The 25,369-nt window shown below is 46.5% G+C and overlaps 2 protein-coding genes across 2 annotated transcripts; both read left to right on the forward strand.

The window, feature by feature from the left end:
- Positions 1 to 2,668: 2,668 nt before the first annotated feature.
- Positions 2,669 to 7,897, forward strand: LOC119329090 (plant UBX domain-containing protein 4-like). Its single transcript, XM_037602071.1, has 4 exons — positions 2,669 to 3,273; positions 5,478 to 5,763; positions 7,067 to 7,162; positions 7,244 to 7,897. The coding sequence occupies exons 1-4, from the start codon at positions 2,708 to 2,710 to the stop codon at positions 7,625 to 7,627; spliced, it is 1,332 nt and encodes a 443-aa protein (XP_037457968.1). The 5' UTR covers positions 2,669 to 2,707; the 3' UTR covers positions 7,628 to 7,897.
- Positions 7,898 to 12,536: 4,639 nt separating this feature from the next.
- Positions 12,537 to 17,437, forward strand: LOC119329798 (protein STRUBBELIG-RECEPTOR FAMILY 8-like). The gene is made up of 16 exons (XM_037602888.1): positions 12,537 to 12,829; positions 12,909 to 13,044; positions 13,588 to 13,659; positions 13,744 to 13,809; positions 13,891 to 13,962; positions 14,051 to 14,122; positions 14,404 to 14,475; positions 14,570 to 14,635; positions 14,725 to 14,790; positions 14,878 to 15,209; positions 15,441 to 15,685; positions 15,810 to 16,081; positions 16,179 to 16,314; positions 16,425 to 16,564; positions 16,660 to 16,816; positions 17,028 to 17,437. Exons 1-16 carry the CDS (start codon positions 12,742 to 12,744, stop codon positions 17,181 to 17,183), a joined length of 2,148 nt encoding a protein of 715 aa, XP_037458785.1. The 5' UTR covers positions 12,537 to 12,741; the 3' UTR covers positions 17,184 to 17,437.
- The last annotated feature ends 7,932 nt before the right edge of the window (positions 17,438 to 25,369 follow it).

Below are 25,369 nucleotides of genomic sequence, written 5' to 3' on the forward strand. Positions count from 1 at the left end.
CACCAAGGGATTTTTGATTCCCCCACTCATCCCTAGCGGATCTTGTTACTCTTGGGTGTTTGAGCACCCTAGACGGTTGAGGTCACCATGGAGCCATAGTCCATTGTGGTGAAGCTTCGTGGTTTTGTTGGGAGCCTCCGATTAAGTTGTGGAGATTGCCCCAACCTTGTTTGTAAATGTTCGGTTGCCGCCTTCAAGGGCACCAATAGTGGAATCACGGCATCTCGCATTGTGTGAGGGCGTGAGGAGAATACGGTGGCCCTAGTGGAGACGTACTTCCCCTCAAAAGGAAGGAATTTCGATAACACATCCTCGTCTTCACCGGATCCACTCTTGGTTATCTCTTACCTTTACTTGTGCAAACTCTTTAGTGTTACTTCTCTTGCTTGCTTGTATGCTTGTTATTATTGCATCATATAGGTTGCTCACCTAGTTGCACATCTAGACAACCTACTTTGATGCAAAGTTTAATTTGGTAAAGAAAAGTAAAAATTGATGGTTGCCTATTCACCCCCCCTCTAGTCAACCATATCGATCCTTTCACATGTGTTGAACAAAGAAATAAGCAATAAGAAAACCGACAAAGAAACAAAGAAAAACAAGGAAAGCTAACCTAAAAAATCAAGAAAGAAGCAAAGAAAAAAGTGATGAAAAAACAAGAAAAAGAAAGGAAGGCCGTTAAACTCGAGAAAAGAAACAAAGAAATCCAAAAGAAATTGTAGAAGAAGAAATAAAGAAAAACAATTAAAAGTTAAAAATGAAAAAAGAAACAAAGAAACGGTGAAAGAAGTCAAGAAAAGAGAAGAAACGAAGAAAACCATGAAGAAACAAAGAAAAAACAAAAGAAAACCCACAGAAAACCAGAACAAAAACCAGTACAACGATCATTCTGAGTGACTGAGGAAAAGAAGCGAGCAACCAATGGGCCAGCCCAGAAAGTAAGCGCGAGGGAGTTTTTTCAAGCGAGCAGAGCGTATATCTTGATATACCTCTCACGGGGATGGATGCCCTTTTTCTTGACCCTAGTGAATTATCTTTTGTGTTTAGAAATCATCCATGCAACGTCCCAAATATTCACCCATGTGTTTACATTTTAATACTATTGTTGCTTTCTTTAAAGTTACTTGTTTTTGGCAGCTGTCGGGCATTTTTGCTGCTGTGATACTGCTTTGCCACGTACTCCACTCCATTCACCGTATTGTCATTGCTACTAATAATTCTTTCAAACAAGCATTGTTTCAAGTGTGGTTGAATTGACAACTCAACTGCTAACCGCTAAATAATTTAAATACTCTTTGGCTTCTATTGTGTTGAATTACTAAATTTTGGTTATGATACTTCTTTTAGAGACTTTTGCGACCCAGAATCATCAACTATACATTATTACGTCAATAACAAGTGAGCCACTCATGTTTTGTTGGAATCCTAAAATGCATAGTTTTTGTATTTATTGATGAAATGATTGTGAAACTACTTTAAATGGGCTATTTCTTTATATTTGTACCAAATGTAGTCTTTAAAAGAAATACTCGTACTTATAGGATGGTGAGCATTTCCAAAATCCGGAGTTTCCCTTGCAGTCTCGAGCAATATGTAAGAAGGCAAAATGCATTGTAACCCATATCGAGCGTAACATACTGGACCAAAATTCCCTTTTGTGTGCCACATCAAAGCATCTTAAGTCAAATCAATATAGTGCATTACTCACTAGGTTCTTCAGATTAAAGCTCCACGCTACATCAAGCAAGCGAAAAAGGTCGAACGTAATAATTCAGAGCGTGGAGGTCAAACAAGATGCGTAAGTTGCTCGTCCTCTCTTAATTCTATGGATCTTTTGTTGTCATCAAGATCTTCACACATGATAAATCACCGCCGGGATAAGAAAACCATCATGCAGAAATTTGATTCCATGTGATAATGAGAATTTAAGTTGATATTTATCTTGCCGGGGGCAATGTAAAAATTAGACATACTTTGTAAAGAAAAAAATACATGCTTAATGGATAAAAAATATATTGAAAGTCCATGCTTTTGCATGTCTAGGGCACATCTGGATGTGCCTTAGTTATTATGCATCTCAATGACTCAATCAAACATAAAAAGGAGAAAAAAAAAGAAAATACCCGCATGATTCTCCACCTAAAATCAACGACCTAGGACCTAGATGTTCAATATCAGGGCACATCTAAATGTGCTTTAGAAAAATCATAAAAGATATCTCAACAGAAAAATCACATTAAAATGTGTAGTAGAGTATAAAAAAGATTGTCACAGATATTAAAAAGTTAGTGCACAGATTGATTCTTGCTCCCCCACAAATGTTCTTGGGTAAGAGGCCTCCGAGCCACAAGGCCCAGCAAGATCTGTGACTAACTTTTGCTCCCCCACAAATGAGCTTGGGTGATAGGCTAACGCGACAAAGCCCAGCAATAGGGTTGCTAGAGCTGTCCTTTTATTTCGGTGTATGCGAACTAAATAGGGCGAGGTGGGACTAAAGTTGTGTTTGCCAACAAATTCAAGGTACTAACGGGCTAAACAAACAACAGCTTCTCCAAACTCAAAGCCCAAACAAAAAACCTCGAAGTCGGTAGCCCATCGCGGGGTGACGGCCCAAACGGCCAGACGCGGTCAAAAGGGAGAAGCAAACGAGACGAGAAGGCTTCCTCCCAAAGCCTTCCAAGCCAGACACGCGGCCGCCGCAGCCGAGATGGCCGCCGGAGATGCCACCCACGCGCCCCCGGCCGCGGAGGCGCAGTCTCTGGTGGAGTCGTTCTGCGCCGTCACCTCGGCGACCCCCGACGAGGCGGCCTTCTTCCTCGAGGGCCACAACTGGGCCCTCGAGGCCGCCGTTCGCTCCTTCTACGACAACACGGAGGTCGACGCCGATGGCCCCGATCCGGCACCCCAGCCCCCGCCACCGGTTCCAGCCGCTGTCGATGGCGCGGACTCCGAGGACGAGGACTACGTGGGCGGCGGCGACAAGGATGAGGACGACGAGGACTACGTGGGCGGCGGCGACGAGGACGACGACGAGGATGCCGCCCTCGCCGCTGCGTCTGCGGCGGCAGATGAGCGGAGGAGGAGGCCCGCGAAGAGGCAGAAGAGGAGCCACCAAGCGCGGGGCGGGAGCGGGGGTGCGAGTGGGAGGGGGACTGTGAGGACGCTCTCCGATCTCGGAGGTGGCAAGGGGCGCGCGGGGTCGGACGAAGGCGAGGACTCGGACGACGACGAGTGGGCGCCACCCCCTGAGTTGTACACCGGCGGCGAGAGGAGGTCAGTGCTACCTGCATCCCAGGATTTTGCGATGCTTGCTTCATTTCTAGCTAGATCGCAGAGGCAACCCATTTCTAAGGTTTTAGGTTGCGTTGTTTTTCGCCTAATTTTGTGATCCAGGGGGGTCGCTGCGAATTGAGGGGCCGCTGGATTTGTGGTGAGAGGGAGCTAACTAAACGTGCTAAAATTGCTGGGTGCTTTCACGTTTACTCATTATTAGTATCCATACTCTTGTGAATTTCTGGATAGCGTTCGGTTCTGCTAACATTATTTTGCCGAATGCCTGGGGCCCTAGGTCTTGTATAGATACAATATTGAAATCTGTGTGAGCGCCAAATCGTTGGGATGGCATGAGAGTTAAATGTTGTTCTTCTAGACCATCTTATCTGTTCCTTAGTAGCCACAAATTGCTGATCTATGTTTGCAATCTTGCAATACTTATGCAGTGTCCCTGCATAGAGTACGGGTTTGTGTATGTTGATATGGCATTACTGGTTTCAGTTTGTCAAGGTAGCGTTTCTCTAGACTTGTGATTTGTGTTCGAAGTTCAATGACTGGCGACAAAGCTCTTTAAAATTTTGCTGTATCTTCACAGCATACCAATAAGTTTAAATCCTTAGTTAGTATTGTGTGTGGATCAATTTAGTCGGTAGAGTTATCCAGCATTTGGGTATTTTAGTTGTGAGCAACTTACGTTTTACAATTGCTGGTGTGACTTTGTGGTACAGCTGTAGTCCTTAAATTTACCTGTCTGTTCTTATTATAGAAGTGCTATAGTAATCTTAGTTAGCACCATGGACAAAAAGTAAGTTCTCAAGTTCTTGGATATCTGATATAACTTGCTAGGCTACTTTCCAGTACTGTGAACTGGTTCTCCGTAATATGATATGTTCATAAAGTTGTGATAGTACGAAGTTTGTGTAATTAAGAAGGAAATCATAAGATGGGAGTTAGAAACGATTGCCCTGTTTTATTATTATTATTATTATTATTATTATCAGAGATGAATCTCTGGATATTGTTATGGGGTCAGCTAGTTGGCAAGGATGTGAGAATATGCGTGAGCTCTAGTAATTGGTAAACTTGTTGGTTACCTAGTTATTTTGTTTCTTATTGTTGAGTTGCCATGTTCAACTAGATTTGGGTTATTTCTGATGGGTTTTGGTTAGGCATAATCCGTATGGCCATAATTGAAGTGTTTTATCATATGTTAGCAAAGGCATATGGAATGAAAAAACAACATGGGCTTGGACTTATTCGTGGTGATTATTCATCAGCCAATTTATAGAATCTAGTGGAACCAGGTTGATTCCAGGCTAGTTAATTCTGGTAATTAGATGGAAACTTAAAATTGATTCCATGATTAGAAAAACACCTTCGATTTCACATGTTCTTTTGTACAGTATTCATAAATATATCTTCTGCAACAAACTATTCTTCGACTACTTGGAGGCCACTTCTCAGCAGGCATGGATCGTGGTTTTCCCTGCTCTTTTGTGGTGATTAGTATGTACTCCCTCCGTTTTTATTTAGTCTGCATATTAGCTTTGGTCAAAGTCAAGCTTTGTAAGTTTTGACTAAGTTTATAAACAAAAATATTAATATATACAATAAAAAATCAATACCACTAGATTCATTATTGAATGTACTTTCACATCATATAGATTTGTTATGGTAAATGTTTATATATTTTTCTATAAACTTGGTCAAACTTTGCAAAGTTTGACTTCGGTCAAACCTAATATGCAGACTAAATAAAAACAGAGGGAGTATTACATTCTAGGCTTTATCCCAAACCTACAGAAAACTTAGGCAAGAATACATCCAGGACCCTTAAAAATCTAGGAACCACCCAAAAGAACTGTCTCAAACTAAGAATTAAATATTTATTTTTATATCTTCTGCCATGATGTTATGGAAAATGTGATTACATGGAGAACATATTTAAATTAGCCTGACTTGGTCACTTCTTGGAATAGCTTGCCACTTCCTCGTCCTTGAACTTACCAGGAAGTTAGTCCTGACTGATTGGCCTTGGGTGTCATACATATTTAGATATCATTGTATCAGTGATAACATGATTTGTAAGGATCATAGGTAGATCCATAGATGATGCAGTGAAGGCTCTTATAAATTGTATGCTGTGCAGCCTTTCTACTTCTATATTTTTAATAGGCTTCTAACTTTCATATTACTTTGTTCAGCGGAATGGTTGTTAGAGATCGATCCAAACGCAAAAATGTTGCGGATGAGGTTTTTAAGCAAGCTAAGAGGAAGGGAGCTAAGCAAGGCCCAGCTCGCCGGCAATCTTCTAGTTCAAGGAGCTTTCCTGGGGCTAGCAGACTTCTAACAGGTGAAACTGTACAGCCTGACGCACCACAGCCACCAGAGGAAATTGTTCACAACATCTACTTCTGGAGCGATGGGTTCACAGTAGACGACGGTCCACTCAGAAGTTTCAACGACCCAGAGCATGCATCCTTTTTAGAGGTAAAAAGAACTCTGATGTGTGCAACTGAGTGTATATGCACTACTGGTTGTTATATATGTCTCGTGAATTGATATATGCTTTTTGCTATTCCTTTTACTTTTATAATGCTTTATGTTCACCCTTCTGTTTACAACATGGAGTGATAGTTCTGTCTTGAACCTTTTGTCGTTGCATGCTGATGATTATGTGTGCAATATAGCATAATAATGGTTAATCTTTACTCATAAGGATCTGAGTTGGCAGTGGTCCATTCACAGCTTAGAAGTTAATAGGAATCACCACAGGTGTCAACCATTTTATGGAGGATGTACATATGCTTGATTTGACTAATGTATGTTTTTAGATTATGTTTATTAATTTTGTACAAATTCATGGATTATATGGCACAAGTTTTTAAACAACCGACAATATATAGCCAAAAATATATATCTGTACCAGCGCATGAGCATTTAGCTAATTGAAATAATGTCTGAGTGACCTTTTTCCATGTTGTTAGACGTAATGTTTTTGAGCTGGTACTCCCTTCAGTGTACATATAGAAATTTTAGGACAGATTACGGAGTGAAGTTAAAAAATGTTTGGGAAGTGCAAGCCACCATTCTCTTCTCTTTAATTACCCCACCCCCAATGAGCCAAGTGCATGCAGAAAATGAGGAGACCATGTGGTGAATGTTATAGGTCTTGATTACCGCGTGATGATAGAGAAACATTTTTTTCACTTTAAAGTGCATTGGAAAGATAGAAGTACACTCTTTTGTGGACAAATTTTGAATGAAAAATGTACACTTATTCGTGGACGGAGGGAGTATTCAAGAAACTAACTCAGCTTTGCTTCAGTGATGGTGTCTCACGGCTCCTCTTATTTCTGCAATGGTCCCAGTTAATACATATAAGCTAGAGTTATGGATGTGTTAGTGGTTAGGCAATTTTTTTGCCATTAGTTACACATATTCTCTGTCCAATAACTTGTTTCGTAGCAAGTTATCATTGTATCGCAGTAGCTTGCCGAGTAAAATAATTCTGCATATCAAGGCATCCTGATTTCTTGATGAAATACGCAAAGGGAAAAAAAAAATAGGTAGCTTTATCAGCTATATTTTGTTCGAACTCCTTTGTTGTTGCTTATCCCCTGATTGAATCTGTTGGTCTTACTCGTAACACTTTCTGTTCGGCTATATTATAAAGTGTGTGGAACATGCATTTCTTCTTTTATTCTGTCACATGTTGCTTGTTATATCTGTTTGTGCTGAATTGAATGCAAGTAATCCACTTATCTATCTATTGATTTTTCTGTTCCTCTAGAGCATCATGAAGTCTGAATGCCCAACTGAGCTTGCGCCGGCTGATGGGAGGTCTAAGGTGAACGTAAATCTTATCCGTAAAGAAGAAAAATGTCCTGTAAGTATCATGTAATTTCTGTGCGCTCCATATGTTTCTTAAATGGTTGCCGGCGCAATAATCATCGATACCTGAACACAGGAGTCACTCAAGCGCCCGGCCCCATTTCAAGGAGGGGGGAGAATTCTCGCGGCACCTTCTGAAAACTCTGCTCCTTCGGATATCACTCCCGCGGCTGCTGCTTCTAGCACTGCGACCACCACCGTGCCCAAGACTATCACAGTGGATGATTCTCTGCCGTCAACCTCTCTCCAGATCAGGTTTGTAGACGGCAGCCGTGTGGTTGCGCGCTTCAACACAAGCCACACGATCAGCGACGTGCGGGCATTCATCAACACAACAAGGCCAGGAGAAACAAGCGACTACACGCTGCAGGTCGGGTTCCCCCCTAAGCCGCTCGACGACGCGACCAAGACCATTGAGGAAGCCGGCGTTGCCAACTCGGTGATCATCCAGAGAGTCTAATCTCAACAGGTTGTTGACCCCACGTCATCGAACACACCATCCATCCGTCCCAATCGTGCACATTTCCTTGCCCTTTTGTCCGTCCCTGAGCTCTCTTGGATTTTAGCCTTTGAGCCTTCCATGGCCGCACTTCACTAGCCGCCCCTCGGGTATTAAGATTTGTAAAAATCGGCGAGATCTGGGTACCCGTCCGTCTTATTCATCCTGCTATAGCGTAAGTATACTTGGCTTGCACTTGTGCTTCCTGCCCGGTCTTCATCACGTTTCGTCTGTTGGCAGTCCTTTTGTTCGTGTCTAACGTCCCCTTTGGTACGGGCGTGGGACAGGGAAGGGTAGCTGCAACGGATGCCCATTATTCATGTTTTGTTGTTTTCATCGAACCGATGTCCTGACGCGGTGACGCCGATGGCAATTTGCGAGCAACCGGGGTGAGTTGTTAGCAGGCAGCGTCTCTTTCTGACCCAGGGTTTCAAGAGTTATTACAAGAAAAACCCCGGCCTCTGAACACGGTATAACAAGGTACCAGTTCGTAACATTTTCCTGTCACGGCGACCTCACTTTTCTGTGCAAGTGTTGGCCTATGCTGGCAACGCTGGCTCATCATTTCTTGTTCGGGAACAACATTCCTGCGTTGAGAAGTCGGAGGCAAAGAATTGCTTTTCACTTCTATCTCTTATCTGAACTGAGCCAATCGAGTGATGAGAAAGGTCTACACCTAATTATCTGACCCGGTGGAGTCATCACATCACTGGATTCAGGGTCCAACCCGGCCATGATTATTGGCCTGTTGCATCGGCCGCTCTGTAACCGACGGCACGGCGCATCAGGGGGGCTCGCCGACAAAACGGACGCGCGATTTCCAGCTGTAAATCCGCGCTATTGATCCGCCCAGTCGGCGGGACGCGACACGGCGGAGCGCGACGCGGCCGCGCCGTGCCGGTGGGCGCGGGGGTCGCATGCATGGCCATTGGCCGCGAGATCAGATCCGGCTTAATAAAAAGATCCGGCTTAATAAAGTCACTTTGCTTGCTCTGGTTAATTATTGGAGAGGCTGGTTCGTTCGACCGACCTACCGATCGGCTTGACTAGTCCTTAGCCTAGTTATAGTCACGGGAGGGTGCCTCCATGCTCACAGGTCTGAATTACTGGTGATCAGTGAACCTCCTAGCACGTTCCTGTTTGGAAGCTTCTCCTGTCTGTCAATCTGATTCCGATTAGCACGACTTTTGGAGGGCAAGTTGCCCAAGGACTGTTGTTACACACGCAGACACACTGACACAGTTAACCGGCCGGGTCCAACAGTTCTTTTCTCTGTCCCTGTCAACTTTTGCTCTGCCTTTTTAGGAGACTGTTGTTCTGCTCAGTGCTCACAACATTATTCAGTTTGGTAGGACGTCACGGGTTCTTGGATGGACGCGATCCAGTGTGTTTGACTATGGGTCTCTCGAATGTTAACAACTAATAAGATGCCTACCACGGGAGGACACACTGAAAGGAACCTCTCATCACTTGTGTCTGCACTCTCGATGATAATCTCGTCGGTGTAAAGTGTTTTCTCTGCTTTTTTTTTCTCCATGTATGTTCGACATGCCATGACAACCAATTTCTTTTTTTCCCTTTCCATAACACACAAAAGTTTCGCTTGTCGTTTTCTTTTAAGACTTGGGAGAAGAGTTATTTACAGAATTGTTGAAAACACCCAATTCTCATGTCTCCACATTTCTGTGTTTTTGGAAGAGGTCTTTTGTAATCCTTTGAATCAAAGAAGCCTTTTGCTGCTTACTAATTCTTCGTCCGTCCGGGTTTATTATAGCGTCCTGCATATAACTAATCAGTTTCCTGCAATGTCCATGGATGCGTCTGGTCATTGTCCGCGCCATCTCAAATTTTTGATTCCATAACCAGGACCTCATTTAGCAAACCCCAATCCCATACAACCACATGCATCCTACTACATCTACGATCATCCATGACTACTACATCAATACATGTCATTGGAGTATCAAAACTTGGCATGACCTACATACATAATAAGCTATGGACAAAGATCATCCAGGGCCATTACATCAATACATTGCCATCAGACTATCAAAATTTGACATGATCGACATACATAATAAGCTATGGACAAATATCATCCACAACTGCCCTTGCCATTGCCCGCGCCCTTGACGTCTTTGTTGCGGAAGTATTGCTCGAACACGCAAAATAGATTAAGCCGGAGTTGACAAACCTGCCACTGTCCTCCTCCTCCTCTTTGGGGGCCAGTCCGGCCATGGCACGTCTTGAACTCAAGACCTCTTGTCTATGATACCATATTGAATTCATGCTCCAACTATTTAATCCAAAAGTCCGAATTGATGAAGAGATGCGAGCAATATATTTCAACAAACATAACCAGTGCATCAGGTGAACATGTCTATGGATGCAAATTTGTAACCGTACCCTCAGACCCATGTTAGTTCAACGAAATGAAATTTTAGTTCTAAAGAGTGTCAGAAAAGACATACCCTCCACCTCTTGCCCACACGACTAAAGTTTTTTGCCTCCTGCCAGTGCTGCTACTGCCCGGAGACATCTCCGGTGGCCTTAGGTGTTGGAGATATGCCCTAGAGGCAATAATGTACGATGATATTTTCTATATGTTTATGAATAAAGATAGTCTTTGAACGTTATCAATACTGTGTATCAACAAGTATGTAACTTATTTGTGGGACTATGCATTATATGATGACTGTCCTAAAAGGTTCCTAGTCGAAAGGGCTGCGTGGACCCGTAGCCGAATAGACTAGCATATGACACGATGGATTGCTCGGTCTCACTAGCCATGGAGCATTGGATGCTAGCTGGATAATATGGACTCGGAAGGATCTGGTCGGATATGACATAGTCGGATCCGAGTCCAGATAAGGTCTGAGTCAGGCAAACCCGACTATGAGACGCAACGATAGATCATCTGTGAGTCTCTAATAGAACATACGTTCTATGTCCTAAAACCCGAGCTGACGCATGCACTCGAGATGATGATAGACCTTCTTTGGGCCGACCAAACGCTACTCCGTAATTGGGTAGTTATAATGGTAGGTTTCGGGCTAGTCCAGACCCATGCGGTGAGACATGGTCGAGCAAGATGAGATTTGCCCCTCCGATCAGGAGAGATATACTCTGGGACCCTCGTGTGATCTGACCAAGGTAAGGATGGCCATGCGACAAGGATTATGAGATAATCCGGTTGGTGGTCGTCATTAGTGGAGTGAGAAAGAGGCCGGGCTAGCACAAGGATGACAGACTCGCCTTGAGCCAGGCAACATATATTGTGTGGCAAAGGGAATAGAAGTGTGATGTACAAGTTTGCCTAACCAGCTTCATCAGACACTTGGAGTTGGCACGCTTTGCCAGAGGCCGCTACCGACTAGCCGAGCTGGATGTGATCTGACTGACGACCAAGTGAACGAGAACCTAAGGGGTCACACGCTTAAGGGAAGGAATCTACGAGATTGGATCCAAGGACACTGGTTGGATGTGATTCAAGCTGGACTTGGATCATGACCGAGTAAATTTTGGGCTTTACGATTCGTGCGAGGCCCAAGAGTAGAGCCTACGACGGATGCCTATATATAGTAGAGGTGCGGCACACGTATGCAGTTGATCGCTTCGGCGCCATCATTAGGGCTTTGTATGTGTTGCAACTAGCCACCTCCACTCGCCGCTGGCTGTGTGATCGAACCTAGCAGTTCGCCACATGATGTTCCTCCTACACGCACGAATACCATTAGAGGCGGTGCACCTGCATCGCTCCGACGAAGCTGTTCATGGGATCCGGTGACTGGCTGTTCGAGGAAGATCGATGAGGAGGAGACGACTCCGGAGACGCGCTGTCTCAACTCTTTCTGCTCCACGGCACTGCGCGTCTTGCACTAACGATTCATGATCTACTTCCATAGCATTTTCCTGGTTGATCTGTACGTAGGGAAAATTTTATATTGCAGTCGATGCACTTAGTGTAACCCAACATTAGGGTCATGAAAGCACGGTGGACCTCGGCCCTTGCCCGCGAGAGAGTTCTTGCTCCGTTTTTAGGTGTTCCTTTAAGGTCTATTAGGTTTTGTCTCATGCCCAGGAAGGCGAGGCGATAACGGCTATCTGAAGATGAAATAAGGTCATGCACTCTGCCCTTCTATCCCCCGCCCGATAGTGCGTCTAGCTCATCGAAGGGCACGTGTCTCCGGCAGATCTCATGGGATTCAATTGGCGTTGGTCTTCCGTGGATCTTCATGGATACAATCTTCGTTCGTTTTAATTCACGTGTCTTCAGATTGCATCCTTCTAATCTATGCTTCTTTTCATCAATGAGATTGATGTTCTGCTACGTTGGTCATTTGGGGTCTTAGCACGATGACTTATTGACCGGCTACTACAACAAGTTTTGTCCGGCTCCGATGAGGGAGGATCAGGCAATGACGGCAGCGCGCCTTCGGCTTGCTCAAGAGTTTGTAGTCGTTGCTAGATGGTCTATGGACCTGTATTTTTTTTCCGATGTTCCTTGTACTATCATGACAAATGATTATTTTTTTCTCAAAAAAAAAACCCCAAAGAGGCTTTGTACACTTTTCCATTTGCCCTGAAATATGTCACCCGCACCTCGTCCTCTCTAGCCGTTAGATGGGCCGAATTTTGATTTAAAGTTTGTGGCATAATAGATGTGCCTTGTGTGTAAACTCTAAACCCATGATCATTTTTTTATCGGTGCGCCAGCTCGCCTTCCCCTCCAACAGCTCGTTGTCGTCCCCCACATTTACGAAGCCGCCCAAAAGCACGCCGCGGCGGTACCCCACACCGCGGACAACCGCAGCGAGACAAGGACCCGGGAACCCAGAGACAGGAAGCGGATGGGGGAGAGGGACCAATCCTTGCCGACGCCACACTGCATCCCCTCCCGCGCCCACTGCCTCGAGCAAGCATGGCATCGTGCACTCCTTTCTATATTAACTAGCCCCGGATAGATAGATAAGAGCGAGGCATGTGCCGTCGGGAATGGTGATCACCGCGGCCAGGTCGTGTCAGCCGAGAAGATAGCCGCGACGAGGGTTTTCCTACCGGAGGGAGGGCCAAGGATGGCGGCGCTGGCCGCCGCCGCCGCTTTTGCCGGCCTCCTCCTCGCCCTTGTTCCCGTGGTCGGGGCCGATACCGACGCCGCCGGCGGTAATGCCGCCCCCTGTCTTGGTTTCTTGGTAGGCATTCGTTGTGTGTCTGATGTTTGGTGTGCTCTGGGTTCTTGCAGTTGCGGCTCTTGGGGACCTCTACACCTCCTGGAACAGCCCGGCTCAGCTCGTCGGCTGGTCGGCGGCCGGCGGCGGCGACCCCTGCGGCGCAGCCTGGATGGGCGTCTCCTGCTCGGGCTCCGCCATCACCTCAATGTAAGGGTCTCCCTCTTGTCCTAAATCGTTTACTGATGAAGAATTGAAGAGGGCAAAGGTAGCTGCATTCTGGTTGCATGAAGGGTTTGGCATGGCAGCGTCTTGCAGGGAAAATTCTGTCAGCATTTGCATCCTTTGCAGGCATTTTGGACACCGGAAAAGTGTACGAACATTTACCATATGCGCTGGCCAGAAAAATCTCTGTTTATTTCTGGGACAAAAAGTTCTCCTTTTTCGTTCTTCTGCATGCATGCTGTGGAAAACAGAGATTTATGCAACCCTGCTCTGAAACTGACTACGTAGTTTTGTTTGGCTAAGCTTTTGGTACCAAGCTTTGGAGAAACCTCTATGTATTTGTGCTTTTCAATTTAAAGTTGCTCTAGACTATCAAGATGTTACTGACAGAAGATTCTGCATATTTGTGCCAATTTTACTTTCCCCTTCATTCTGCTTTTATCTGATTTTACCGTTGTTGTCATACGAATTTCTCTGAAACGAAGTTAATCAACACTGATACACCCTGCTTCCACCCCTATTTTGCAGCAACCTTTCTGGTATGGGATTGAATGGCACTCTTGGCTACCTACTGTCCAGTCTAGTGGCACTGACAACGATGTATGAGCTAACATCAGTAGTACAAATCTTCATTGCTCTATGTTTTCCTTAAAGTTCATATTATTTTCATTTCTGTACTTGCAGGGACTTGAGTAACAACAGCTTGCATGATGTAATTCCGTATCAGCTGCCACCAAATCTTATCCATCTGTAATGCTTCTCACCTTGCCCATCTTCATTACCATTTGCAAGTAATTTGTTCTTGCTGTTTTACTCATAGCGATGATGCAGGAATTTGGCGAGAAATAATTTTTCTGGCAACATCCCATACTCTATATCCAACATCTTATCACTTGGCTACCTGTAAGTTGCTTACTACCGCAAATATGCAATTAAATTTGTGGCATTTTTTATGTGACATAGTCTAACTACAAATAACATCTGCATGCAGCAATGTCAGTCACAACTCTCTGTTCCAGGAAATCGGCGAACTATTTGGGGGCCTCAATTCGCTTTCTGTATTGTAAGGCCTACTGAGAATATATTTTTCTTTGTCCTTTTTAGAGTACATCATTCACTAAATAAGGAAAGGGGTGCCCAAACCGAAGCTATGAGCTATATCATTCTCTTTCTTCGTCTTTTTTTGCATGCCAAAGATGAATTTAATTATCCAGTTTTACCTGTGAAATGTGCGATGAAATGATGATCATCGGCACTAAGGCGGGTCACTGCATAACTGTTAGCAGTGCATATGCATTTTCCCTGTTACATGACTTCATCTTAAGCTTTTTAAAATCCTTTCAGGGATTTATCTTTCAACAACTTGTCAGGGAATCTTCCAGTTTCTTTTGTCTCTTTGTCAAATCTTTCTAGCCTGTAAGTACTAAATAGTCTTAAACTCGATCTTCTCGCTTTTGTGTTTCAGTTTCATGGTTGTTCCATAATTCTTTACTTTCATCCCATTGTGCAGCTATATGCAAAATAATCAACTATCGGGCACAGTCAGTGTCCTCAGCAACCTAAGCCTTACTACACTGTAAGTGACTTCCCATTTGCCAACATGACTGCTAATATACCTTGCCTGCTTTTTCATCTGATGTGTTCGATAATTGCGCCTTTAAACAGAAATATAGCAAACAACAACTTCAGTGGCTTGATACCCGGGGAACTCAGCTCGATTCCAGACTTGAGGTAGTCACTATAACATATTTCATTGCTATTTTACTACACAAATCATAATTTTTAGATACTGATGGGTCAGTGCAATTGCAACCATAGCGCTGGAGGGAACTCATTTATCAATATGCCTGCATCTCCACCACGGATTATCATGCCACCGTCTCAGAGTCCGGTTGCTCAGCCAGATCGTCCTCAAGTACCGACAACTTTTCCAAATGGCCCTGAGGATGATATCCCTATCGAAGAAGGTGACAAGAAGCAAGGCCGGCAAACAGGTCTGCTTGTAGGGTTGGCTGTTGGGTCAGTGGCTGCTGCTTCATGTATACTTTTCGCGCTGGTGTTCTGCCTTCACAGTGTCCATAAAAGAAAGGATGGTGGTACCAGTGAACCGAAAGACTTTGTAGGTGCTCTTGCAGTAAACATAGACAGAGGTATGCTCCTATTTCTTCGCGCATGATAGTTTCTCGTTACCATTTGAAGTAAACATAGGGATTTGTAGGTTCCCTTGCAGTAGGATTAGACCTGTTTGAGGTAAAGTGAATCAGATTTTGTTGTTTTTTCTGTTTTCAAGATGTAAAAAAAAAGGGTAAAAATTACTAGATTCTGTCTGGTTGGTAATTCAAATCCTTACAACCATCTCGTTTCTTTTTGTGTGTGCGTAGATTCTAACACCAACATCCATCAAGACTCTCCTGTCGCAGCTTCAGTGCTCCCGCGGCCTATTGGCACTCCTGAGAGGGCGTATGGTGTAAATAGTTCTCCAGCAAAGAAGATAAAAGTTCCCGGTGCGGCAACTTCTTATACTGTTGCTTCGCTCCAAGTTGCTACAAACAGCTTCTGTCAAGATACCCTACTCGGTGAGGGTTCACTTGGTCGTGTTTACAGAGCTGATTTCCCCAATGGAAAGGTAAAATTACTTATAGTCAACAGTTACTTTTAGTGCTTTTACAAGCATAGCATTGTTTACATGTTCAGGCCTTTTTATTTTGGCTTCATCATACACTAGAACTGAACTGTGTGCGCGGCCACAGGTGCTTGCGGTGAAGAAGATAGACAGTGCTTCCCTTTCCTTGTATGAAGAGGATCATTTTCTTGAGGTTGTATCAAACATTTCTCGGCTTAGGCATCCGAACATCGTGTCGCTTACGGGCTATTGCGCTGATCATGGCCAAAGGCTTCTTGTATATGAGCACATCGGAAATGGAACACTACATGAAAGGTTGCACTTCTCTGATGAGGCGAACAAGAGCCTTTCTTGGAACACCCGTGTGAGGATAGCGCTAGGCACCGCTCGAGCTTTGGAGTATGTTGTCTGAACTATCTACTGAATCTAGTGCCTTTCACTCTGCACTTTTCTGGTGAAGCGAACTTACAACAGTGTACTGCTAACCTTTGTTCAGGTACCTGCATGAGGTGTGCTTGCCCTCTGTTGTACATAGAAACCTCAAGTCATCAAATATCCTGCTTGATGAAGAGTGCAGCCCACATCTGTCTGACTCTGGGCTTGCCGCCTTCTCACCAAATCCTGAGAGAGAGGTAAGTAACATAGTAGCAACATACTGCCAACGGTGTTTTTTTCAACAGTTTCATATTTTTTTCATTGTTAGTTGGACTAAATCAGGCATCATTTTGTTATGTTTTGCCAGGTTTCAACCGAGGTGCTTGGCTCACTTGGATACAGTGCCCCAGAATTTGCCATGTCAGGAACACATACCGTAAAGAGTGACGTGTACAGTTTTGGAGTAGTGATGTTAGAGCTACTTACGGGCCGTAAGCCGCTAGACAGGTACCATTTCTGACCTGCAAAAGCTATTGCTGTAAATTTGAACCAAAAATTACATTTTGTTCTCTTGTTGATATTTGAACCATTGTGTTGTGCAGATCCAGGGAGAGGTCAGAGCAGTCCCTTGTCGGGTGGGCAACCCCGCAGCTTCACGACATCGATGCGCTTGCCAAGATGGTTGACCCAGCAATGGAAGGGATGTACCCTGCAAAATCTCTGTCCCGTTTCGCCGACATAATCGCGTTGTCTGTCCAGGTACATCATTTTCTTTTCTCTCATGCTGCATATGGCCATCAACATCTGTCCAGCTTGCAGCTAAAATATGAACAGCATTCAGTAGCAATCTGATCATTCACCCCTGTCAATCTCAAAGTAGAAAAGTAGTGGCTATGTTGATATATGAACTGGATTATTCTCTTCAGAGAGGTAGAGTAGGATCCTAAATTTTCTGTCTGCCCTTCTGTAGCCGGAACCGGAGTTCCGTCCACCGATCTCCGAGGTCGTCCAGCAACTTGTGCGTCTGATGCAGAGGGCTAACATGTTAAGGCGGCAATCGGGAGACGACCTAGGGTCTTCGTACCGTGCCCCGGAGCACGAAGGAGGCGCGTGGGACGCAGTCTGAGGCCAAACCTCCTGTCACCTACAAACCAGAGCTGTATCAGAACATAGTATCATTTTGTGAGTATTAGTATGTGTTCGGTTTTTACTCCATTTTTTGTCTGGTATTTCAGGAGCTTCAGCTTATCTGTTTGTACCAAATACACTGGGAATTTTGTGAACGGCTTGTATAGATATAGGATTCTGTTGTGGTGATCAGTTGTAGATAAAAAAGGAAAGGAAAGTAAAGGGAGAGAAAAGGATTTGTGACAAGTTGAATGCGCACGCCTCTGTCAGACGGCGACTTGCGTGTGCCTTGCCAGTGTGGGAAGCCTCACTGATTGGCGGCGAAGCACACGTCGCTAGCTTGTCACGTCCTAACATATATCTTCTTTCAAACTAATTGCGTGCCATGTCAAACGTCCGAGCACATCATCCTTTTGAGTGCTTGTATATTGGTGATGTTGAAGGCTCTTTTGTTTTCATTCTTTTGTTGGGGCCTTGGGAGGATTTTCGATGTGTCGCTCAACGTTTCGAATCCTGATAACATGGTTTTTAAAACCGCACCGGACATCACGCACTCAAGCATCTTTGACCATAATTTTTTTTGGATTTTTTTGAATTATTTTACTATTTTTGGTGCCCGGGAGCCAAAAGGCCCCGTCCGGCTAAAGTGGTCTTATAATCTCTTAGTTTACTTTGCTTGCTAGAAATCGGGTGTTGTGGGCTCCCCGGATTGTCTTGCGTGCATGTCCCCTCTTAGCAATCGACCAACTCCCTTTTCTCCTGCATTGATCCAATCTGTACGTGCGTGTGTCATGTGTTCACTTCGGCCCTCAGCTAGTCACCGCAGTTTCTCTTGCCTAGCCCATACGTCCATGTGCGTGTCCTCTTCTCGGTTCTTGCATATCTTTTGATACCTTGCAGATCAAGAGGGCAGGGGGAAAGTGTTGGTTGCATTTGTTGTGTCCGTCAGTTGGTGGTCCTGCTTTGCGCAGTGTTACATACTACCGTTGAGTCTTGAGCTGTAATGCCGCACGATCTACATGATGAAGCTATGTACTTAGGGTAGGGTCATGGATCTGTCCAACATACCCTCCCCAAGGACATCTCTACAAAGAATCAGAAGCAGTCGAAGAGAAACCATCATCCACTTGACCGTGAAGATGTACTCATTCGACCACCTTGAAGACACTCGACCACCAGAAGATGAGAAACCTTCCACTCTGCAACGGTCAGGACTTAAACCATAGCTTTATGGGCATTTACTACACTTTACTGCAGACGTTATCAGTAACGCTCCTCCTTTATGAACATTGAACCCTGTGTAACGGAGGGGACCAGGGGTCATGGCGCACTCTATATAAGCCACCCCCCTCCTCTGGGACAAGGGTTCACATTTTCTGTAATTCACACACATATATTCAGTCGACCGCCTCAGGGCTCCGAAACGTAGGGCTGTTACTTCCTCCGAGAAGGGCCTGAACTCGTAAAACTCGTGTGTACAACTCCTCCATAGATAGGATCTTGCCTCTACATTCTTACCCCCCTATTCTACTGTCAATCTTAGAACCACGACAGTTGGCGGCCACCATGGGGCAGGTGTCTTAGCGACTTATTGGAGAAGTTGCAATTTTTCGATCCCCTTCATTATGGTTTCAGGCGGAGGTTTGGTTGAGGGCCGCGAGATCCGTCTCAGCGCTCTTGTGTTTGTCGCCGACGACTCCGCTTGGCTTCAGGAGGCTCCACTCGACGTCGACGCTCTCCTCGCTCGCGGGGTGACGCACTTTCGCGCGTGCGTCCGCGACGTCCTCCTGCGGCAACCGTCGACCCAATATCAGTCGACTCCGTCAGCTTTCCCCCTCCCTGCGGCTCGCCGGAGCAAACGCTCCGGTCGGTCGAGGCTTCAGCGGTGGGTGAGGCATGCGGTGGCCCGCCAGTCGGCCACCCCTCAAGTCGCGGCGATCGAGCCCGACGAAACTCTCTACGGCCTGTTCGATCTGTCGACTGGCTCCGTAGAGACCGCATCCGAGTGCGACAGCAGCGACCCAGCGGCTGAAGTTCTGATGGTCAATGGACCATGCAGCCTTCCTGGCTTCAACCGTGAAGACGGAGGCGACGGGAACGGTGATCCGTCGCGCGTTCACGAGGAGTACCGCCCCGAACCCCTCTCCTCGCAGCAGAGGGAGGAACTTCTCCGCCGGAACATGGATGCATTGCATACTCCTATAGTTGGAGAAACCCCTGAGGCCCAGGCCTTAGAGCAGGCGCGCTTGGCCAACCTGGCTGAGCGCACTCGACTGGAGAACCTCCAACGCGCACTCGACGATCGCGCTCGGCAGCGCGCTCCCGAATCCAGTCGACGCCAGCTTTTTCCTCCTCCGACTCAGGTATACCGAACCCCGATCCAGAATCTGGCTGCTGCTGCCCGGATAGCGGAGTCGATCCAACCCTCCCAGTCAGAAGCTGGTCGAGGTCTGGTGCAGATCCGAGCCTTGCTCTGGGCGGCGGGAGAACAGAATACGGTTGATCTCAGTCGCGGGATAGGATCCACAGCAGATCCGTGATGGCAGACATAGTTCAGTCGACCCATAGACCAAGATCGCCTCCGAGGCATGAGGGACGTGGGGATCGACGAGATCAGTACAGAAACCGAGAGTAGTATGATCGTCGAGTCGATCGTGATGATCACCGTCGAGTGCCCACGCCTCCCCCAAGGAGCGGGTCGTATGTGCCTCGGCAGCATGAAGACAGACGCCCTCACAGTGTTGGGCGAGGTATTCCAATCGACCCCAGAGAGCCAGGCTTTGATGCGAGATCTATTCTCGTGCAGGGCTTGGTCGACAGAAACAGAGCTCACCGAGAGGGCCATGATAGAGGTCCACAAACCAGCAACAGGGTGCATGTCTCTGGTCCAGAGTGCTTCAGTAGAGCTATCAGAGCTGCGGTGATTCCCCCAACTTCAGGTTGGCGTCTGGAGTTAGTAAGTTCACAGGAGAGTCCAAGCCTGATACTTGGCTTGAAGACTACCGAGTGGCTGTCCAGATTGGTGGCGGCAATGATGAAGTGGCCATGAAACACCTTCCTCTGATGTTGGAGGGCTCAGCTAGAGCATGGCTGAATCAGTTAGCGCCTGGCAGCATCTATACTTGGGAAGATCTCGCCCGAGTGTTTGTCAGAACATTCGAGGGCACTTGCAAACGGCCGACAGGTTTGACAGAGTTACAGTGTTGTGTTCAGAAGCCGAATGAAACTTTGAGGGATTATATCCATAGATGGATCACCCTACACCACACGGTAGAAGATGTGTCGGATCATCAGACAATTTGTGCCTTTAAGGAAGGCGTCAAGTATCGAGAGTTGAATATGAAGTTCGGCTGGACAGGAAATATGACTCTGGCTCGGATGATGGAAATTGCCACCAAGTATGCCAATGGTGAAGAAGAAGAGCGACTCCGGAGCAGCAATCACAAAGCAGTCGCCCACGAAGCCGGAGGAGGAAACTCCGGTCGGAAACAGAAGCACAAGGCCGAGCCAGCTGCTCCGGGTGAAGCCTTGGCTGTGGTGCAAGGAAAGTTCAAGGGGAAGCCCAAAGGGCCGTGGAACCCCAAGAAAGTAAAAGATCAAGATGGGAATGACATGTTGGATCTGCCGTGCCATATCCACACCAAAAAAGATGAAGAAGGTAATTTCATTTACCCGAAGCACACCACTCGGCAGTGTCGGCTCCTAATCCAGCAGTTCCGAGAGAAACAACCCAAGAAAAAGGAGAAAGAAGCAGACAAGGTTGAGGATGAGGAAGAGGATGATGATGGTTATCCCCACGTGAATTCCACTCTGATGATTTTTGCTGACGTTGAGAGCAAAAGTCGATTGAAAGTCATCAACAGGGAAGTGAACATGGTCGCTCCAGTAACACCCAGTTACTTGAAGTGGTCACAGACTGCCATTACATTCGACCAGTCTGACCATCCAGCGCACATAGCCACCCCTGGGAGGCAAGCACTGGTGGTCGACCCGGTGGTCGAAGGCACTCGACTGACAAAGGTCCCGATGGACGGTGGTAGTGGCCTGAACAAACTATATGCAGAGACATTGAAGGGAATGGGCATTCCGATGTCCAGACTCAGCGAAAGCCATATGAGTTTCCATGGGGTCATCCAGGCAAGAAGGCTACATCCATCGGTCAGATTGCACTTGATGTGGTTTTCGGTGATTCCAAAAATTACCGCAAATAAAAGTTGACATTTGAAGTTGTGGATTTCTAGAGTGCTTATCATGCAATTCTAGGCAGGCCAGCTTATGCACGATTTATGGCTCGACCATGCTACGTGTACCTCAAACTGAAGATGCCTGGTCCCAGAGGAGTGATCACTATCTCTGGTAACCGGAAGAAGGCAGAAGAATGCTTCCAGAAGGGCTCAAAGATCGCCGATGCCCAGATGGCCGTGGTAGAATTGCAAGAATACCAGAAAAATGCAGATCCGAGTGACTTGCTGCGAGCTAAGAAGCCAGCCACAGATTCAGCGTTCCAGTTGTCTGGTGAAACGAAGTCGATTCACATTCACCCGACGGATCCCAATGCAGCTCCGACTCACATTTCAACCACACTCGACTCCAAATAGGAAGAAGCGCTCATCCAGTTCCTCCGTGAGAACTGGGACATCTTTGCATGGAAGCCTTCTGACATGCCGGGTGTTCCCAGGGGACTGGCTGAGCAACATTTGCGAGTCAACCCAAAGGTGAAACCAGTTAAAGAGCATCTTCGACGGTCCGCCGTCCAGAAAAGAAAGGCAATCGGTGAAGAGGTGGCTCGGCTTTTGGCAGCTGAGTTTATCCGAGAGATTTATCACTCCGAGTGGTTAGCCAATGTTGTCATGGTCCCAAAGAAAGATGACTCACTTCGCATGTGTATTGATTTCAAGCATATCAACTGGGCCTGCCCGAAAGATCACTTCCGTCTCCCTCGCATCGATCAGATAGTCGACTCGACTGCAGGGTGCGAGCGTTTGTCCTTTTTGGACGCCTACTCCGGGTACCACCAGATCCGTCTGTACGACCCGACGAGATAAAGACAGCTTTCATCACCCCGTTTGGGTGCTTTTGTTATGTCACAATGCCATTCGGGTTGAAGAACGCCAGAGCCACATTCATGCAGATGATTCAGAAGTGCCTGCTCACTCAAATCAGTCGGAATGTGGAAGCATACATGGATGACATTGTGGTCAAGTCACGTAAAGGTTCCGACCTACTGACTGACCTTGCTGAAACCTTTGCCAACCTCAGAAGGTATGATATCAAGCTCAATCCATCAAAGTGCACGTTTGGAATTCCAGCGGAAAGTTACTCGGTTTTCTTGTTTCCGAACGAGGAATCGATGCTAACCCAGAGAAAGTAGGCGCTATACTCCGAATGAGATGCCCTGTGCGTGTGCATGATGTCCAGAAGCTTACTGGTTGCTTGGCCGCCCTAAGTCGATTCATTTCTCGCCTCGGTGAAAAGGCGCTGCCTCTTTACCGACTGATGAAGAAATCAGACAAGTTCGAGTGGACCCCAGAAGCTGATGCAGCGTTTGCAGAGCTAAAAGCCCTGCTTTCCACCCAGCCGGTGCTTGCTGCTCCAATCAGCAAAGAGCCTCTATTGCTTTATATAGCAGCCACTGGACAAGTCGTCAGTACAGTACTTACGGTCGAGCGGGAAGAAGAAGGAAAAGCTTATAAGGTTCAATGCACAGTTTATTATATTTCTGAAGTCCTGACCCCGTCAAAGCAGAGATATCCTTATTATCAGAAGCTTATCTATGGGATTTACATGACCACGAAGAAGGTTGCACACTATTTCTCGGATCACTCTGTTACAGTCGTCAGCGACGCTCCATTATCAGAGATTCTGCACAACAGAGATGCAACTGGTCGAGTGGCCAAATGGGCGATTGAACTCCTTCCCTTGGATATCAAGTTTGAGGCAAAGAAAGCTATCAAGTCCCAAGCAATAGCAGATTTCCTCGCTGAGTGGATCGAACAGCAACTGCCGACTCAAGTTCACTCTGAGCACTGGACCATGTTCTTTGAAGGATCCAAGATGCTGAACGGTTCTGGTGCTGGAGTAGTTCTGGTATCCCCCCGAGGAGACAGGCTCAGATATGTCCTCCAAAATCACTTTGATTCCTCCAACAATGAAGCAGAATATGAAGCACTCCTGTATGGGTTGCGCATGGCCATCTCACTCGGCGTCCATCGCCTCATGGTCTATGGCGACTCAGATTTAGTAGTTAATCAAGTGATGAAGGAGTGGGACGTCAGAAGCCCAGCCATGACTGGTTACTGCAACACGGTGAGAAAGCTTGAGAAGAAGTTTGAGGGGTTAGAACTCCACCACATACCCCGACTGAATAATCACACAGTCGACGATTTGGCAAAGATAGGTTCCAAGAGAGAAGCCATTCCCAGCAATGTGTTTTTGGAGCATATTCACTTGCCAATAGTTCAGGAAGATCCTTTTACTGAAGAGCCCCCGCAACCTAAGAGCGCCACAGATCTGACTGAAGTCGAGGTCCCAGCCGTGGTCGACCTGATCATGGAGGTTCTGGCCATTACTCCCGACTGGACGGTGCCCTACATTGCGTACATCCTCAGGAAAGAACTCCGAGAGGATGAAGAAGAGGCTCGACCGATCGTCCATCGATCCAAGGCCTTTACTGTGATAAAAGGGCAGCTATTCAGAGAAAGCGTGACTAGAGTCGGTCAGAAATGCATAACACCAGAAGAAGGTCGAATGATCCTCAATGACATCCACTCGGGGACCTATGGTCATCATGCGTCCTCTCGGGCCATCGTGGCTAAAGCATACCGAGCTGGATTCTATTGGCCACGCGCAAATGAAATGGCGAAAGATATAGTCGACAGATGTGAAGGCTGCCAATTTTACTCTGACATGTCTCACAAGCCAGCGTCAGCCTTGAAGACCATCCCCCTCATCTGGCCCTTTGCTGTTTGGGGACTGGATATGGTTGGACCACTGAGAACTGGCAGGAGCGGCTTCACTCATGTGCTCGTTGCAGTCGACAAGTTTACCAAATGGATCGAAGCTAAACCTATCAAGAACCTTGATGCTAGCACCGCTGCCAGTTTTATCAGAGAATTGACATTCAGATATGGAGTCCCACACAACATCATCATGGACAATGGATCGAACTTCGATTCCGATGAGTTCAGAGCTTTCTGTGCCTCTCAGGGCACTTGAGTCGACTATGCTTCTGTCGCTCACCCGTAGTCGAACGGACAAGCAGAAAGAGCCAATGGCCTAATTCTCAAAGGACTGAAACCCCGACTGATGCGTGATCTCAAACATGCAGCAGGCGCTTGTGTTTATGAACTTCCGTCAGTTCTGTGGGGTTTGAGGACAACTCCTAATCGGTCGACCGGACGAACTCCTTTCTTCTTAGTCTATGGAGCCGAAGCTGTTCTGCCAAGTGATCTTCTCCACAATGCACCCCGAGTTGAGCTCTTCTCCGAAGAGGAAGCAGAGCAGGCCCAGCAAGATTCAGTCGATCTCTTAGAGGAGGAAAGAGAGATGGCCTTGATCCGCTTGACCATTTATCAGCAAGACCTGCGTCGGTTCCACGCCAGAAATGTGAGGGGTCGAGCCTTTCGAGAAGGAGACCTGGTTCTTCGAGTGGATCAACAAAAACCACACAAGCTTGCCCTGACTTGGGAGGGCCCCTTCATCATCACCGAAGTTCTCCACAACGGAGCATACCATCTTTACAGTATTGAGCATCAGAAAGACGAGCCACGAGCTTGGAACGCGGAGCTGCTTCGCCCCTTTTATACTTAAGCACTCGTTCGAATAAAATGTAATAAGAAACACCTTTGTAATTTGTTTATCAAAGACAAGAGCTTATGGTCCTATCATTCGATTGTTGTGTTCTTATTTACTTCTGAAATCCCCCAGTGGGTGGGCTTAGTCGCGAATCCGTTTCGCCTAAGTTTGAAAGAAAATCCTACCGAGTGGAGAGCAATCCTCCCACTCGGGGGCTTAGCTGCAGTCCAGTACTCGCCTAAGTTCTCTCACTAGGAGACTTAGCTGCAGTCCAGTACTCGCCTAAGTTCGAAAAAATCCTATCGAGTGGAGAGCAATCCTCCCACTCGGGGCTTAACTGCAGTCCGGTACTCGCCTAAGTTCTCTCACTAGGAGACTTAGCTGCAGTCC

Source organism: Triticum dicoccoides, chromosome 7A (assembly GCF_002162155.2).
Source record: "Triticum dicoccoides isolate Atlit2015 ecotype Zavitan chromosome 7A, WEW_v2.0, whole genome shotgun sequence".
Classification (NCBI taxonomy): domain Eukaryota; kingdom Viridiplantae; phylum Streptophyta; class Magnoliopsida; order Poales; family Poaceae; genus Triticum; species Triticum dicoccoides.

Excerpts from the sequence above, each read along its gene's own strand:
- LOC119329090 (XM_037602071.1), top strand. The coding sequence starts at position 2,708 with ATGGCCGCCGGAGATGCCACCCACGCGCCCCCGGCCGCGGAGGCGCAG. Across the intron at positions 5,764-7,066 it reads AGCATGCATCCTTTTTAGAG|AGCATCATGAAGTCTGAATG; the intron begins GTAAAAAGAACT and ends CTGTTCCTCTAG. Across the intron at positions 7,163-7,243 it reads GTAAAGAAGAAAAATGTCCT|GAGTCACTCAAGCGCCCGGC; the intron begins GTAAGTATCATG and ends ACCTGAACACAG.
- LOC119329798 (XM_037602888.1), top strand. The coding sequence starts at position 12,742 with ATGGCGGCGCTGGCCGCCGCCGCCGCTTTTGCCGGCCTCCTCCTCGCC. Across the intron at positions 13,810-13,890 it reads CCACCAAATCTTATCCATCT|GAATTTGGCGAGAAATAATT; the intron begins GTAATGCTTCTC and ends GCGATGATGCAG. Across the intron at positions 16,082-16,178 it reads GGCACCGCTCGAGCTTTGGA|GTACCTGCATGAGGTGTGCT; the intron begins GTATGTTGTCTG and ends ACCTTTGTTCAG.